Here is an 18,471-nt window from a genome sequence, read left to right on the forward strand (position 1 = left end):
CAACTAACACTAAACTTCTAACGACAACTAATTGACATATGACTTCTACCCAATTATCAGTTAATGTTAATTTTTCTACACAACCACCAACTAAATCCGGACTTTTGCAAAGTCACCAATTTCAATCAGACCTTCGTCGCCTTCCAACTACGATCCTTCTGATTCCAACTACGATCCTTCTGATCTCTGTTGCCTGCCGATTACGGTCCTTCCGACGTCTATCGCTAGAAAATGGTCATTCCGACCTCCGTCATCTACCGATTACGATCCTTGACCTATGTTGCCATACAATGATCTGTATGACATCTATCGCCCGTCGACTACGTTCCTTCCGACCAAACGAACACATAAATAAAAGATAATAGTCGATACCTCTAAATAGATGACGCCATATGAGATTAACTATCTGATATATAATATGGAATTTGTTGTTATGTTATTTATTTTAAATATATGGAAATATTATATATATATATATATATATATATATATATAGTAAAATGTAAGATTTTTATGGATTATAGTATGAAGTACATATTCACTCAGAATGATCTAAATGTGAGGCAAATGAGATGGATTGCGTTGATTAAATATTACGATTTGACTATTTAGTATCAACCTTGCAAGGCTAATATGGCAGCTAAGGCTTTGAACATGAAGTCTTCTAGATATTTATTTATTCAACATACCTCCGATGACTATTTTATACGAGATATAAAGAGACTACAATTATAGATAATTTCTTCCACTAATTTCATTTATGGTGCATTGCCCAAATAATTATTCAACCTTCTATGCAATAAATGATATATAAATCTCATAAGTCATATGCATAATATTTGAATTTGATTTATCTAATCAAAGGTGGCAAGAAATCTAAATTAATATCATTTTTTTAATAATAGAATTTGGGTTCCTAGTTCTTAAGATTTGAGATCAATTATTTTGCATGAGTCTCGTTATTCAAAGTATCCATGTAGTAAAATATATAACAATCTAAAAAGTTATTATGGTGGCTTGGACTTAAAAAGAAGATAACGACATTTGTTTCAAAATATAAAGCCCGTTAGTCTGTGAAACCATAACATGAGGGATTGGGAGATTTTCTATAACCATTATCCATTCTAGGGTGGAAATGATAGCTATAAGTTTTATTTTGGGTTTTTCCAAGTTGAGATAGGAAACATAATGCCTTTGGGTAATGGTTGATCGTCCCATGAAATCAGCTCGTTTCATTTTGATTCAACAGTGAGATTCAGTGGACAAATTATCACATGCATACTTTCGTAATATTATCATATTATATGGGATACCATAAGTTATAGTTTCTGACATAGATGAAAGGTTTATCACATACCAAAATTCAGTAAGATTTTGGCAATAAACTACATTTTAATATGATATTTCATCATTAGATTGATGGACAGTCCAAAAGGATTATACATGTAATGTAAGATCTTTCGAGGATGAGTATTTTGGATTTTGGTGGCTGCTAGAAGGATCACATTTCTCTTATTGAATTTGCTTACAATAATAATTTTCAATCAAGTGTAGAAATTGCTCTGTATGAAACTCTATATGATAAGAAATGCATGCCCCCTCTATCTTGGATGGAGATGGGTGAAAGACATTTGATTGGACCAGACTTGATGGATGACACTACATAAAAGATATGTTTTAGCCAAGATCGATTAAACTATACATGATAAGCAAAAAACAATTATTTTGTTGCTAAGCAAGTAGAGTCAAGTACGATACTTTATATATGTGAAAATCAAGCGGATGAAATACATTAATAGTTTTGACAATGAAAGAAAGTTGAGTACAAGATATGTTGAGCCCTTTGGAGTGATTGAAAGGATTGAAAAGTTTGCATATACGCTATAGTTGCCAAATCACATGAATGAAATTCGTAATATATTTCACATGTTACTTTTTAGGAAGTGGGTATCTGACTCTAGAAACATGATATATATTGAAAACATTGAGGTAAGTTCAAATATGAGCTATACGAAATAACCATAGAGAATTTTAGCCTATAATGTTAGAAATTTAAGACATAAACATATTCTAATGTTTAAAGTCTAATGGAAAAGAAGAACTGAAAGAGAACCTGCTAAGGAAAAAGAGTATGAAATAATATAGTTGCATCATGATCTATTTAAGTGTTATGAGGTATGAGTTTTGAAATGTTGAGGATGACACTTTTTGTAGGAGGGGATGGTTGGGATGTCTTGAATTTCAACATATGGATTAACCTGCTCTAACCCGATTGGAAAAAGATAAATATTTTAAAAATTGTATTTTGAACGCATTTATATGTGTTTAAAAGAGTTTTGGAGTATGAAAAAGGTATGCATTTGTTTTAGAATTAGTTCAAGGGGGTTTTGGAGTGTATTTTAACAAAAAAATACGAATTTTTACTATTTAAGTGCCCTAATATTGGGTGTTCAAGCACCGTCCAATAGTGGTTTTGGAAATTGTGTGTCTTTTATTGAATAAAATATAGTTTAGATTATGAAAAATGGTTTGTAGTATGATTAAAATGTTAAAATGATATTTTACACAATTTTAGATAATTTTGTTATGTTTAAAAACTATGTATTTTTACTTGGTAAAAATTTTGTTTGCCTACCGTTATAGAAAATTATGCAATTTTGATATGGACTCAAAATATGCTTTAATTTAACAATATGATGAAATGTGTGCTTATGTGAATGAATTATGTCTGCATGAAGAAATAAGGGTTCATAATCTTTTTATATTTAGTATGTGTTAGAGAATCTGGTGCCTATAAGGCATACTCCAATGGTTATATATATAACCCAGGTTTATGGACATTAACCCTCTTAGTATTTTTTTTTGGGCATCAACCCTCTTAGTATACTCAAAAAATATCCTACTTACATTTGAATTCTTAAACTATTTGTCTCCACCCAGGTAGTTCTTTGATAGTCAACTATTATTTTTCCCATGGAATTCTTTATAATGTGGATATTCTCAAAACCCTACTTAAAAAACTTTGAAAAATTCAACCATCCTAATTGTAATATTCTTGCCTCCAAGATTGATCACAATAGGGCAACCCTCCCTCTACTTTTTACCAACCATCCTCAATAATAGTATAATAGTTGACTTGATTTGAATTCATTTACATCACATAAAATTATTAAATTTAATCTCTATATAATTAATAAACTCCAGAGTAAATCAATAATTTATTATTTTTTGTGTAATATACAAAAATTTTGAGAAAAAAAGTATATTGTCTATATACGTTGATAAATTATTATGTACGGAGATCTAACATAATGAACCGTTCTTATTTCTATGAATAATAAAAGTGCAACCTACTGTGAAAAATAAATATATTTTTACTATTCATAAAGTTAAACAGAATGATTATTTATGTTCGACATGCATTCTCCCATGGGCTTTGAACTTGCATCTCTCTATAAATTTATTTAAAAAATTTAAAATATATTTTAAATTGTGATAAATAAATAATTTTCCACTCAGTTCGAAGTGGAAGGGTCTGTAGATACAGAACTCCCCTTGGCCTATTGGTTGAGAGCTTAGGCTTCCAATTAAGAGGTTCAAGGTTCGAGTCAATGTGTATGCATTGTGTGTCTGAATTTGCCTTAAATGGCCTAAATGTCCAAAAAAAGAGAAAACAATCAAGAAAAAAAAACAAATCAAAAAAAAAAAAAAAAGAAAAAAAAAAAGTCTGCAGCTTTAATTAACTGTATGTCAGCAAACATACACCACACAACCCTCCCATCATTAACGAGGGCCGGTTATTTTAACATTTCCACGATTTCGTTCCACGCACGGCGTACCGATTCAGACCGCAGCTTCCTATTTATTTACGGGTTAACCCTTTCCACTTTACCCGATATTTCCAAAATAATTACTTGTGTGGTTATTCCCGCTCTTCACTTTACTTGGCATATTTCAATTTCCTCTAGCTGGGCGCGGGGTCATTCCATTTTAAACTCTACTGTCGTCCCCACCGCCACTGCCACCGACCGCCACGTCATCATCTCCTTCACCCGCTTCCGAAAGTCTCACCTCCCCCATTCATATACTTTTATATAAAAAAATAATAATAAATAAAAATCGTTAGCTACTTCCTGCTCACCAAGATTCCCCTGCTCCTCTCCTCCGACAGCTTACTCTTTCTTCCGGTGAAGACTCCTTTGATCTCTCTCCCTCCATGGCTGGCGTCTCTTCCCCTTACCCACATTGCTTGCTTACAAAAGGGGCAAACTCCGCCTCTTCCCTTTTCGGTCTTCTTTAAGACCCGAGCATGTGACTTCTGACCAGTTGGTTACTTCTACCACTCTTCATCTTTAATTCTCTCTGTCTCTCTCTCCTTGTCGCTTTCTGGCGTCAATGGCGGGGCCTTCGTTCTCTTCCTCCTCGTCGCGAACGAGGAGCAGCTCGCCGTTCAGTCAGCGGAGGCCCCTCACGAGCTCGTATTCTTCGACGTCTTCGTCGGCTTCGTCATTCATGAACGGGCGGCTAATCCCACGGTCATCCCCGTCTTCCGCCTCCTCCAACTTCTATGGTTCTGGTGGGATACCGAGATCCGTAACGCCAAACCGCAGTCGCTGCGATTACTCCAGTAACCGCGCTCCGATCGGCTTCGTATCTGCCGATGAACTCGTCATGGATGCCGGTGATGCGACAAGCTCAGGGGATAGCATTACTGTCACTGTCAGGTTCCGGCCGTTGAGGTACAATGAGTTTGGATTTAGTTAGGGCGTGGTAGATCTGCTGTTTCTTTTATTTTGGATGATTGCATTGAGCGGGATCTTGAATTTGTGTGGCTTTTTGCTGTGGATTTTGTTTTTAAGCGAGAGGGAGTTCCAGCGTGGAGATGAGATCGCGTGGTATGCGGATGGGGATAAAGTGGCGCGCTGCGAGTATAATCCGGCCACGGCTTATGCATTCGGTAAGTCTAAATTTGGATGGTTTGAAATGTGAATTACACTCTCCAGGAACTCTGAGTGAGACCTGATAAGTGGGGAGTAGCTCTGATATGTGTTTCCCACAATTGCTTGTTAGATGCAAATTCATTGCTTATTTGTTGAGGATCTGTGTTTATTTTGCGCTTTTCCTGTGTTTTTTATTGGAACTCTAATGTCTCTTACATTGCAGTAACTTATCAAGAAATGCAGGGACATGCTTTCTCCTGTAAATTATTCACAGGGAGGGGAAAGTGCACCGGTTATGACATTTGCGTTTTCTTAACCAAAAACATTAGAGAGTTCAGTTGGAATAGAATAAACTGATAGGAGCTGAATAGGCTTTCAATTTTTATTGTTCACACTCAGGCTTCATTTGGTGATATTATGCTATTACGTGCTGTATAAAGTTACTTTTACTTATAGAGATTACTGAGGTGCTTCCAAGTGCGTTGCTTAAGTTAAGTCATTAGGGAAGTGAATGTACAATATAGCCTCTTTTACATTTTATTTACAAATATTAAAATTGTAACATACCAGGATTTTGCAAAGCATTTCCTAAACTTCCCAAATAAAGCATTTGTTGTAATTAAACAAGTATCTACAGCTATCTTGTAAACAGTTGGTTGCACTGTCGTGCATGAAGAATGAAGTTTTGCTACTTGGAAGTGGCCAAACAATTTTTTAAAGTTTCCGTCTTTTGAAGTGATCGTATATATTAAACAAAATACTCTATATCGGAAAAAAATGTTTATGCTCATGCCTCATGTCATAAATGTTTTTTAGGGATCCTCAAAGCATGGCATCATCAAAGATCTGGAGTCTTTAGCTTCTTGTTTGTAAGGATAGAAATTTGAGCTTAGGAGGCCATAGTAATTTCCAAACATCATTATAAAGAACATCTAGGTATTCTGGCTCTCTTTCTTGTTGCAAATAGCTCGTTTGATATCCATTACTGGTTTTGATGAAATTGCTTCTTTTTATGTTATGGAAGTTGAAATGATTCAGGATTTAAATCTTGAGCTGTTGGACGGTCAAGGCTTGTGCATGTTTTGGATTTTGAAATGACTTTGCACAATTTGAGGATTTTTAAAATTGTTTTATATGGATTTAAGAAGGTCTCAAATGGAAGCCAGCGTTGTTTTAGTCACCAATTAAGTAAATTTGCACCATAAATTGCTATGTGTTTACTTGAGGATTTGAATGAGCCTAGAAGGAGAGGAAAAAAAAAAAAAACTCTCTGGTGCATTTTTCCTGCATATGTGCAATGGAATCATTCAATTATCTTTGCATTATCAAATTTATCTATCAGATTTAGATTCAACTTATTCTCCATAATCTTTCCCAAAGTTTTAAAAGAGGAAGCGTGAAGTAAGGCATTTGCTCACATGGAAAATGAAATTTAAGCTTCAAAGTGCAAAGTATAAGCTTCTTCTTTTCATTTTATATACAACAACAAAATACAACAACGTCAAACCTTTATCCCACTACGTGGGGTCGGCTACATGAATCCTTTTTCTCCATTGTTTCATGTTAAATGAAAGAAACATTAAAAATAAGAAAATAAGAAATTTGCATATTTAAGAAAATGCATTTTTTTAACATTTCCGATTAATCTCTTTTAGTTAGCCCATTAAAACATGATTTCATAGCACTAAATTATGTAATGTATATTTTTTTGAAATAATATTATTATAATAAACAAGTATTATGGAGCAAGTTTAAAGGAACTTGAGTTAAAATTAAAACAATACATGATGCTAAGTTAAAATTATAACTATCAAACTATAGGTGTACTTTACTATTCAAATAAATGATACTAATAAAACATAAGTGTTGAACTTGGATGAATGATGAAGTGTACATGATGCAAGACTACGTATGAATGCAATCAATTCGTAGGAATTTGCACAACTCTTGATTAGAATAAAAGTGTAGAAATTATTAACAGCTCAAACAACAAAATAAAATGAATGAGGGGTCACGCCCGCTTAGGTTAAATCACATAACCAGAGATTCGAAACTTTCAAATGAAATAGAAAACAACATTATGCCAAAATAGTAGTTTCAAATAAAATCCCTAGTCTAACAGTGAAATTAGTAAGCACAACTTGATGGTGCACTTGAATATCATCGAATAGGAAGAAGTTCTCTTACAACTTGAAGTGAAGAAACAACCCAAGGTTCCTCCCAAAATTTGAGAGCAACTTCAGATTTTATCCCAAAACTTGAGAGAAATTTCAGATTTTTCTTTTTTAGAACATAGAGATATTGGAGGGAGATTTAATGCCTAGAGTTCAAGTGGGGAATTAGTGAGGGAGAGGGGATTTGAGAGAGAGGGGGGGGGGGGGGCTTTTTTAGAACATAGAGATATTGGAGGGAGATTTAATGCCTAGAGTTCAAGTGGGGAATTGGGGGGGGGTATGGAGAGAGAGAAGGGTGATGGGCGACGACAATGAAGAGGGGAAAAGGGAGGATTTAAATATATTTCCAAAAGTGAGATTACCACTTTGGAAACAAATTAATTAAAGTGGGATTAGGGAAATTTCGATCGAGAGGAAATTAGAGGATTTAAAATTATTTCCTAAGTGAGGGATGGGTTTTAGGAAACAATTAAAGGAGCTTTAATGGGATGGGGAGAGAGGGGGCTGGCAACATCCAAGGGGGAGAGGGGATTGAGGGCAATTAATTGGGGTTCCTATTTTTGGATTTAGGAATTAGGAAAGAGAGAAGGGTGATGGGCGGCGACAACGAAGAGGGGAAAAGGGAGGATTTAAATCTATTTCCAAAAGTGAGATTACCACTTTGGAAACAAATTAATTAAAGCGGGATTAGGGAAATTTCGATCGAGAGGAAATTAGGGGATTTAAAATTATTTCCTAAGTGAGGGATGTGTTTTAGGAAACAATTAAAGGAGCTTTAATGGGATGGGGAGAGAGGGGGCCGGCGACATCCATGTGGGAGAGGGGATTGAGGGCAATTAATTGGGGTTCCTATTTTTAGATTTAGGAATTAGGAAAGTTTTATACTACATCCAATTTAAATTTTAAATTCTAATAGTGTGAGTTTAGAAACTTTCCTAAAATAGAGAGGTTAAATTAGGAAAGATGTTGAATTCAAATTCCAATGATTTTGAATTTCAAAATTATCTTAAATTAGTCTTCAACCCAACTAGGAAACTCAAGGGAGAAGGGAAGTGAGGGATGCCCGACGGCTATGGGGGTATGTCCGACGGCATGGAAGGGTTTCGGGCAAGGTTGCCGGCGGCTTGTGGGGGAGAAGTTGTGGGGCTGGATTAGAAGGAGATGTTAGCAGTGTTTGGTGGGTGGAAGGAAATGACTAGGGAGAAGGAGGAATGTGAAGAAAAGATGGGTGATAGGGTTAAGGGAAACAAAGATATGAAACCACGAACCCGACCGTCTCCAAGGTTGGTGAGTTATGCGCCAATCTTTCTCTCCAAGGGATCTCTCACTGATCTCTCAAGCTCTCTCAAGAACTCCAAGCAAGAAGACAAAATTCTCAAATAATCATTCATTACCCAAAACAATAAGCAAGGGGCTATAAATAGCCTAGTACAAGAGACTCAAAAATAAAAGTCGAACATGCCCTCGGGGCTGACAAACAACATCCCTTTACTAGAAGGGTACAACAACAACAACAACAACAAAAAACAACATCAAGCCTTTATACCACTATGTGGGGTCGGCTACATGAATCCTTTTTTTCCAAATAAAACTAGAAAGGTACAACGGGAAATAAAAATAAAATAAAAACAATGACGCATAACATGAATAAAAAATACAATAACTCGATCGTGGCCGTAGATTGGCGGCCACGCCTCTGATAAACCTTCCACGATCTGATGTCCCCATCAGGACAAGGTAAATAATTCAATCTTTAAGTAACAAATATGGCAATGAATAAAGTTGATGTGAAAAGAGAGTGTCAATATGATAAGATATATGATAAGATGAAAGAAAAGATAATACAAGATAGATTTTAATACAAAATTAGCTTGATTATTTTTCTTTTTTTCTTGTTTTAATCAAATGTTGAATTGTAACACCCCAAAGTATCACTATACTGTACTGTAGAGTGTAACAATAATCGCAACTCACTTGGTTATCTGGTTGAGTCTTACATGAATTTTGACGTTTAATTTATTTCTCTTCTTATGGATTGTTTGACTATTTTAATACTTTACTATTTTATTTCCCTTATGTGTTTAGGAGGTTTTAAGGGTTGTTTGAGTGGAGTTGGTTGATCGAGGCTAAAAAAAAAATCTTCAGTAGTTTAGGATTTCTTGACAATTTTTTGCTTGAAACTTACTATTAGTGAAATGTAGGGTTTTCTTTGATCAAAGGCTTGGATGTTAGCTTTTACGGTAGTGATTTTAGATTTATTTGGCATGTGGTTAAAAAATTATGAATTTTTTATGTAGAGTGGTTACAATAGGAGTTAGGTTTTTTTTTTGTAGGGGTTCAACTTTATTTATTTTTGTGTGGTTAAAGTGATTTAAGGCTTTGAGAAGGTGGTGAGAATGTATTATAACAATAAACTAGAGAGAAAATAATATGTTATGGTTTACAAATCTTAATTTGGTTGATTTACAAATTAATTTAAACGTTGACAACACATCAGCACCTCGTAGACACAAATTTTATGAGAGATCAAAGCTATTTTTCATCAAGGCAATGAAAGTGTTGTTAAAACGTGGAGTGTTATAAAAAAAAAATTTAAGTTCCATCCAATGACCATAAGTGTCGGCCTACTTAATGAACCCTGTATGGAAATTATTGCAAATCACTCAAATCATGAGAAATTTCATTTTTTTTAGTTGCAATTATGAGTCCTTAGTCGAGGTGCTTGTGTAGCTTCCAAAAGAAAATTTAACATTTAAAAATTCCGTCCAGATCTCACTTGACTGCCCGTTTAAAATTCCAATGAAAAATGTAGAAAAAAATAAAGTTCATGTACTTATCATGAAATTCGACATTTATAATTGATCTCGTAAGAGGGCTCTTTGCTTATCTTGCATCACTTTTCCATCCTTTTGAATCGCATAGAATGTTGAATCTGGTTGTTAGAATTCAAGAGAAAATGAACTTAAACTTGCCATGCTTCATATTGCATTATGAAGTGTAAACTTCACGTCAAAAATCTTACACTTCATATCAAGAAAATTTTCATGTTTGTGCTTTAGAGCTTTTTGGGACTGCTTCTCTTTGAAGTGCGCTTTTCTATCTTAAAAGCCCCCTTTTTAATCATTGATCTTTTCAAATCATGATGACTTGTAATGTTTTAATGGTGTCTTTGTTATCCCCTAACTATGAACCTTGGACATTGATAAAAGAATCATAGAACATGACGTTGAGATGGGATAGGACATAATCATAAAAGTAGTATTTTTTAAACACTGGACATGATGCTTTCTTTTATACATTATTAATATAAAATGTGTAATTAGTATTCCTAATGCCATTATTTTCATTAAAAAGCATTAGACAATGAAGATTGTATCATATGTTGGACATAAAAGCTTAGGATAGAAAATTGGTTTAACTATTTTTTTTGGGGACATTTAGGCTAAGACAGACTCACACACGCATTGCATACACAAGACTCATAACCCAAGACCTCTTAGTTGGTAGCCTCAGCTCCCAAGCAACTTACCAAGGTGAGCTGTGTGGTTTAACCATCATTAGACTGAATTATTTCATCAAGCACGCTTAATTTGTAAACAACATAACAGTTTAAGTAATATTTATTAGAGTTTATACTTTTAGTGGACACGATATTTCTAATTTTGGAAAAAAAGCACACATGAGACTAGATTTTTTTTTTTCAGTATGTCAGGCACATATCTGGCACGTTTGTTCCTTAAAAATATTCGACATGGCCTTAAAAAGGATTTAGAAGCGTATGTGTTTCTTGGGCCCCACAGTATGTATTTCACATGCATCATAATATTTTTTGGCAACATCCTTGATTTCCATGTAACCGCAGTCAGTAACTCTTTGTTTCTTACCACTGAAATATATCCGATAGTAACTGGCAGTGAACTATGCTAAAACTGCTTAAAATATAAACTGAATGGGCCTTCCTGTATCTTTGTTAGAATATTTTCATTGTTGTTTACTTGGTTATGCAGCTTGTTCCTATTGAAATTGATTTGCACTTCCTGATTTGGTCATTTTATATTATTCATGAACAGTATATTACCTTTATGTTGTGTTTTTATTAATACTTGTACTTTTTAGGTCTAGAAATTATATTGATGCTGTTATATTTATGTGTTTAGATAGAGTTTTTGGCCCTTCCACAACTTCTCAAGTGATTTATGATGTCGCTGCCCGTCCTGTTGTGAAGGCAGCAATGGAAGGCATTAACGGTGAGTTTTGCCTGGTTTTTAGTCTGAGTTGATTGATTCATTTATGAATCACCATAATTTTCCGGTCGTTTGAATTTTGAATATCATTTTTAGTTAACCAAGCTGGGCAGATTTTAAAAGAAAAAGGCTTCTGTTTGTGGGATGTCTCAATTTCAGAAGTTCTTTTAATCGTAGACATTGATCACTCCCTCTTGAACAATTAATTGGGTCTTGCCCTCTTTTTTTTTGAGCTCACGCTTACCATAATTTTTTTTATTTTTAATTGTTCCCTCTGGTTGTCCGTGTTGTCATTCTTGTTGTATATGCTGTATCATGTCTTTCTATGATTGCTTTTTGATCATGTTTTTTGTTTAGCTTTTCTCTCTTCAAACTTTTATTTTTTTCATTGGCTTATCAACTCCGATACTTGTTGATCTTCTAAATTCTAGGGACTGTTTTTGCCTACGGTGTTACCAGCAGTGGAAAGACCCACACGATGCATGTAAGCTATATTTTTTTAGAATGTTTTACGAATGAACTTTATGTGGAAATGAAATTTGCACACTTTGAAATTTTTTTGTGAAACTATACTTGATCATATCTGTTGTATACATAGATATGTACCTCGTACGACACAAACTGCATTTAAAGAATTTCTTTAGTTATTTTGAACTTATGTTTGGTTTTTATTGTTATATTTTATTTTTTGGTTCTATGGTTGATTTCAGTATAGGAATACATAGTTAATAGGTTGCTACTCAAATGAGAAGATGCTAATTTGGGTTAATGTGATGAGGTAATGATTAACTGCACCAATTTGTATTTTTCTCGATATGCTAATTTGGACAAGTCATTATTTTAATTGCATGTATTGCACGCAATACGGACGAGTCCTTTCCAGGAGAATCAACTGTGGCATAGACGAAGAGAATCAAAGTGGAAAAATTGAATTTAGTTTAAAATAATACTTTTTTGTTGAATGTTTTTTCCTTAATGGTGCGGGTGAACTCATCAACTACAGTCTTTGATGTAGCTGGATTCAACATTAGAAGGAAAATTATTCAGGCAGTTGTTTAAATAAAAAGGCTCATTCAGATTAGTGATTGATATGCGTGATTGTTAGTATTCGAGATCATTTTTTTAATACCACCAACTATGGTAGTAGTTGTTCTAATTCTATCATATTACTTGCCAGGTCTCTGATGAGGAGCAATATATATGTTAGTTGGAAGGAAATAATGGACATTTAGAGAAACTGCCTGCTTCTGGGTTATTTTATTGTGTTGACCCTTGGATATGCTTGTGAATTTTTCTACTACAACATGTGGGTGATGCATGAATTATATATTTATATACCGTTCAATCACAATCTATGGTCATCTATATGATAAAATGTTGCAGGGTCACTTGATGTAACCAACTTTCCATATGTTTGGATTGTTAGAAAATGCACAATCTAGCTTGGCAGTCAAGGTCTAATTACCCCTATTCCCACGGTTGTAGTGAATCCATATTGCCCATGAATCTATTGTCAACCGTGGTTGAATACATGCCAATGATTGAAGTCACTGAATTGTTTATTGTGCACTGTTTTATTTGGAGGGAAGAATTATAAAACCCAAAAACTAAGAGAACCCAACGTAAACTTTAATTCATTTTCAATTTTCATTAAAAGATTCAATTTCCTTTATAAGCATTTTAATGCCTCATGAATATTAATCTAATTAAATTTCATTTCTTTATTTTAGGATTTAAATAAATCTTAAATGTATAAAGTCTAAAGGTTGATCTAATCACATTATTTCCCTTTTCCAACTCTTTCTAATCATCTAACTTAGTTTAAAATGATATGGAATTTCAGTTTTGTCTTAAACTCCCAATTTTTGGAAACCAAATTTCATTATTTTCTTCTAATGAACATGCAAAAATATCCCCTTAACCTAATTAGACCTTAAATTAATTAAATTTTTTGATTCAACCAAAAGCTCTAAATTTGAAAACCAAATTTTCATTAATCTCTTTATAATAGCATGCCAAATCTTCCCAATTATTTAATTAATAAATAGGACATTTCTTTTTTCTGATTTAATTTAATTAAAAATTAGGAAAAATAATATTTTATGAAAAATCCTAAATCCTACCCTTAAAAACTTCCATAAGACCATTAGAAATAATATTCATTAAAAATTTTTTTCATAGAAATTAAATATGGGAAAACCCTAATTTTTGAAATCTTAAAAATAATTTGGGAAAACTTGAATTTTATGTTTAAAATCATTCATACATCCTTCCCTAACATGTTTTTCCCAAAAATTTTGAGTTTTAGAAAAACCCTAGATTTTCAATTCAAGAAATATATAGGAAAATTAAAAAATTTCTTGATTAAAAATATACCTTAGACTTTCCTCTTCGATTTCTCCCCTCCACCAAGAAGCTCGCAGGAAAACCGCCGCCCGCCGCTCGCCAAAAACCCTAGCCGATGCCCTTCTCCCTCTCTAGTTCGCTCTCTCCCTTGCTCGGCCGAAACAAATGAGAAGTTTCTTTCCTTTTTCTTTCCTTTATGAAGTTATTTGGGTGGTGGGGGCAAATGACGCATGTGCCCCACTAGCCAAAAGTTCTTATTATGAGGAAGAGGTCTATTAAGTCTTTTGGCCATTAATAAACTTCATTAATTTTTAACTTTAAATCCGTGTGAAATTAAGTATAAATTCTTTATACCAAATTGCTCCAAATTTCGCTTAAAATTTTATAAAATTGATTGCTTCAAATTCCGACGACTTCTAAAATTCTCCTAATTTCGTCATAGTGCATCGAAATGCTCGTGAAGCTTACGATCGACATTTTCGGGTTTTATAGTAATTGGCATGGTAACTATTCTCATGTCATTTATATTGCAATCTATTATGAACAGTTGAGTCATGAAGCTGAATTGGATAATAGTTGACAATTAGTCATGAGCAGTTTGGATACACTGCACTGTGGATTTATGGTACCCAGAATTTAGACTATGAATCTTTGTTTGTGCATTCTCTACATAGGCTTTTAGAATTGTTGGTTGTACCATCAGCTACTTTACATTTTTATTTTTGTCAAAATTTAATCAAAGCACAGGAAACGGGGCCTCAAGATAATTTATTTATCTGTTCATCTCCAATGGTTTAAGGCGTATAAGCTTGAAATGAGTGCTAAAGTGGCAAAAGGTTTTAAGGTGATGGAATGAGAGGTAGCAATTATTTACAACCTGATATGGATTGCCCGTTTCATTTTCCTTTGCCATACGTGCATTAGCTTGCAAGCTTTTGTAATCAACTTGTATATGTCAATGCCGTAGTTGAAACAGTGCTCAAAACTCCATTCCTGTTTTTCTGCAAGTTCTCTTTATCTCACCAATTAGTCTTTGGAGAAGTGGTTGGGCCGCTAATGGTTAATTAATAAAATGTTCAATTTGGTGGTAATCGGACTTAGTGAATGGTTCAGGGGAAAGATCTGAGCTTTCTTGCAACAGATGTGTACGTATGTGGGTCGAATTCTACAAATCTTTTCTGATGTTTTGAATGAAATTTGCAGTTTTAGTTTTTAATCAAGGAAACTTTAGGATAATATCATGTATGTACTTTGACACATATATCCATCATTGATTTGCTTTGTTTGATATTTGCAATTTACAGGGTGATCAAAATTGTCCGGGTATCATACCTTTGGCCATCAAGGACGTCTTCAGCATTATTCAAGATGTATGGTACTTCTTTAATGCTTAACTTGTTTTGTTTTTTCACTATTATCATCGTGGAATGGACATGTTGGATGTGCGTATATCGTCCTCATTGCTTGATTCAAAAGTAAGATTATGCTGCATCTTTGGATTGCAAATGAGATTAATATTCCCACAGAGCTTTGTTGTACTAATTAGGCCATAAAGTTGTCCATTTGGCCAAGTATTAAACACTGCCACTGTGGAGAATAGTTCTAACGGTTCTCCAAACCAAAGAAAATCAGTTTTTGATGAAGCTTGAAACCGTAACCATCTTCTGTATATAACATCCTGTACGAAATGTTGGTGAATTTAATTTTATGCTTTCTTGCTGCAATGTGACTCCTGCATGTATTCATTTGTAGTTTTGATCTCTCACAGTTTTTTGGTCTATTGGCTGTTCTAATTAAACTTGACCCCAAGTTTGTCCTTGAATCCAATTTGTCTTATTTTCTTTAATCATTTTGCACGGATCACCATAAATTTACTGCCCTGGCATGTCCAAATGCAAGTCCAGGCCGACTATTAATGATTATTCTGTAATCCATGCTTGTATGAATAGTTTAAATCCTATACTTAGATTGCCTGTCACTGTATCTGAACCCAGCTCGAAACTTTTTTCTCTTAACCTTTTCTGTTTAAATTCCTGAAAATTTTATGATTTTGCTTGTTCTAGTGCTGTTGTTTGAGTTCTTTATTTTTCTTTTTTTTGTGCTTCCACATCACTACTTCTGAACCCTGATCATAACTGTTTTCTATGCCTTTTCTCGTTTAACTTTGATGAAAATTTTATGATTTCGCTTCGACTGACACTGTTGTTTGGGTTATTTGATTCATTTTTTTTTGCTTTCACATAATGTATTTGTGCTGACGTGCCATTATTCTTTGGCAGACTCCAGGGAGAGAGTTTTTGCTTCGTGTCTCATACCTTGAAATTTATAACGAGGTAACTAATACTTCCTTAAGCAAAATATACCATCATATCACTTATGCATAACTGTTATTACCTCATAGTTAAATTTTCACTTAAGCTTCGATCTTATTTCTTCACTAAATAGCGAGCTGTTGGACTTTTCTGTATGTTTGAAGTTAAATGCGTCATCTCATAATATGAACAAATTCATTTATAATAGTACCCTTTGGACTATAAGTGAGTTAGTGGAAGTGGACATTTATGATCAGTCTTTTGATAATTTGATTGTTAAAAAAATAAGAAACCGGTATAGGTAGAAGTTATGGGGTAAACTATTCTTTATTCTATCATCAAACATTTGAATTAGAACTTTGGGCTTACTATTTATAGTAGTAGCTATAAATTTATAGCTATGATGCACATACATTATAGTACCATTTGGATGATAAGTCAGGTAGTATAAGTGAACTTTTATGATCAATCTTTTGATATTTTGATTGTTCAAAAAAAAAAAAAAAATCTGTATAGGTAGAAATTGTGTGGTAAACTATTCTTTATTCTTTCATCAAACATTTGAGTTAGAACTTTAGCTACTATTTATATTAGTAGCTATAAATTTATGGATTTGATGCACATATAGGTCACAATGACAGATATTGTGATGCCCAGATTCTAATTTGAAAGAATTATTATTATTTTTCTTTTAATTTACGCACTAAGAGCTATCTAATTTTTTTTATCAATCTAAATAACAACAAAAATAAAACTATTGATCAAAATATCAAAATATACATATGTATCTATTTTTTAAACAAATATATACATTACTCATGATCTATACAATCATACTATAATTACTCCTTCATGAGTACAAACGAAAAACTAAAATAATAAGAACCTGAACCTGAAGAAATCCTGATTAGCCTTTCACTCCTAAATCCTAATCCTCTACCTTGATCTGAAATCATTTAACCACATATAATGAGCTTAAGAGCCATAGCAAACAACTAAAACCTATAATTGAATTCAAAGTATGGTAAATGAGTAATATGCATATCAGGGATCAAATCATAGCAATAACATTTATATGATAATTAAATCAGTGCATAAACAATAAAACTCATATATAGTAACAATAGAATCTATAAACAATAAAATGCTACGGTACGAAAGCCAATAAAATAATAAACCAGTATGAATGTCAAATTTATAAAATAATCGTCATATATGTAATACTAATTAGAATAGAAATCGTATAAAACTTCAAATCAAAATATCGGTAAAGACTGTCGAAATCATGTTAATGTAAAATCATATAAGAGTGTACCCATACTATCCATGTATTTTATATCACGTGCTCAGTATATCACATGCTTCGTACCAATACAATGAATCAATAGTATTGATATCTAAATTGTTAACAATAACAATTTAGCAGTAGGGGCAGTAAAATAATACAATAATAGTAAATCCGTGCAATAAAAAAATAATGCCTAAATAACATACATTTTAGTATTTATATTAAACAAGTAAGAAGTTGTTATCACGGTGTTTTTCAGTAATTAGTAGTAGGTATCTGTTTGCTATCTGTTTACTCAGCAAACTGAGTGGTCACTCTTTTCCTGTCGGCATAATAATCATCTCCTTATAACTCTAATATATATCATGTGGATCAAGAGAAGATAACACCAAAACATAACATTTAAATGAAAGTCCATCGGCTCACCATCTTGTACATGTCAATCAGTCTCCATCCAACGGGTACATGTCTTTTACTCACACAATATTATCACAATAATATAATAGTAATCTTAATCACATATCTACATTCATTTCTAATGCATTACAACAAATAAAATATAATTGAGCTTAATTCAAAAGTGTCAAAATTTTGTAATGACAATCAACAAAATACTATACTAAGCAAAAATTTATATTTTAAAAAATTAACCAAATTATTAAGAATTGTATATAACAACATATTGAAGCTTTTATTGAACTAAAATAATATTTTTAGATGTCAAAATAAGCTTATGACTAGGTAAAAGTCCCTGTTTTTTTAAAACCACCTAGCAAGAAATCTCAAAAAATACTCAAAATGTTCATAATCTTGATTTTTTATAACATATAAATAGTTACCATGTGAAAGGTTTATCAATATAAATGGTGTGATACAAACATGGGGTGAAACATGAATTGCACGTTAGAGATTAATGAGAGTTTAACTTTGCAATGTTAACGATAAAATCTAGCTTACTTAAGTTTGATGCAAGAAAATTCGTGATAGATTAAGTTAACGACAGTGATTACATTTAAGAATTACAAGAGTCTTGCAAAAGATAACCAAAATAAACTAGATAATGCAAATAGCTACTACTAAAGCCACACGTTTAAAATTTAGACCATTCACCTTGAGGTCCGTCACTCTTTTTGAAAGTGGTGGCTAGCGGAGGAGAATCGTAAGTAG

General features: G+C 33.2%; 1 protein-coding gene across 1 annotated transcript in view; it reads left to right on the top strand.

Moving 5' to 3' along the window:
* Window positions 1-4,112: 4,112 nt before the first annotated feature.
* The window catches only part of LOC110103362 (kinesin-like protein KIN-7K, chloroplastic), a gene marked incomplete in the record, with an annotated part of 76,105 nt that continues 61,746 nt past the window's right edge, over window positions 4,113-18,471 (top strand). The window contains 6 exon segments of the mRNA XM_020832035.2: window positions 4,113-4,739; window positions 4,860-4,957; window positions 11,272-11,361; window positions 11,790-11,842; window positions 15,009-15,074; window positions 15,984-16,037. Coding sequence (XP_020687694.1) covers window positions 4,396-4,739; window positions 4,860-4,957; window positions 11,272-11,361; window positions 11,790-11,842; window positions 15,009-15,074; window positions 15,984-16,037 — 705 coding nt within the window.

Source organism: Dendrobium catenatum, unplaced genomic scaffold (genome assembly GCF_001605985.2).
Source record: "Dendrobium catenatum unplaced genomic scaffold, ASM160598v2 fragScaff_scaffold_1297, whole genome shotgun sequence".
In the NCBI taxonomy this organism is placed as follows: domain Eukaryota; kingdom Viridiplantae; phylum Streptophyta; class Magnoliopsida; order Asparagales; family Orchidaceae; genus Dendrobium; species Dendrobium catenatum.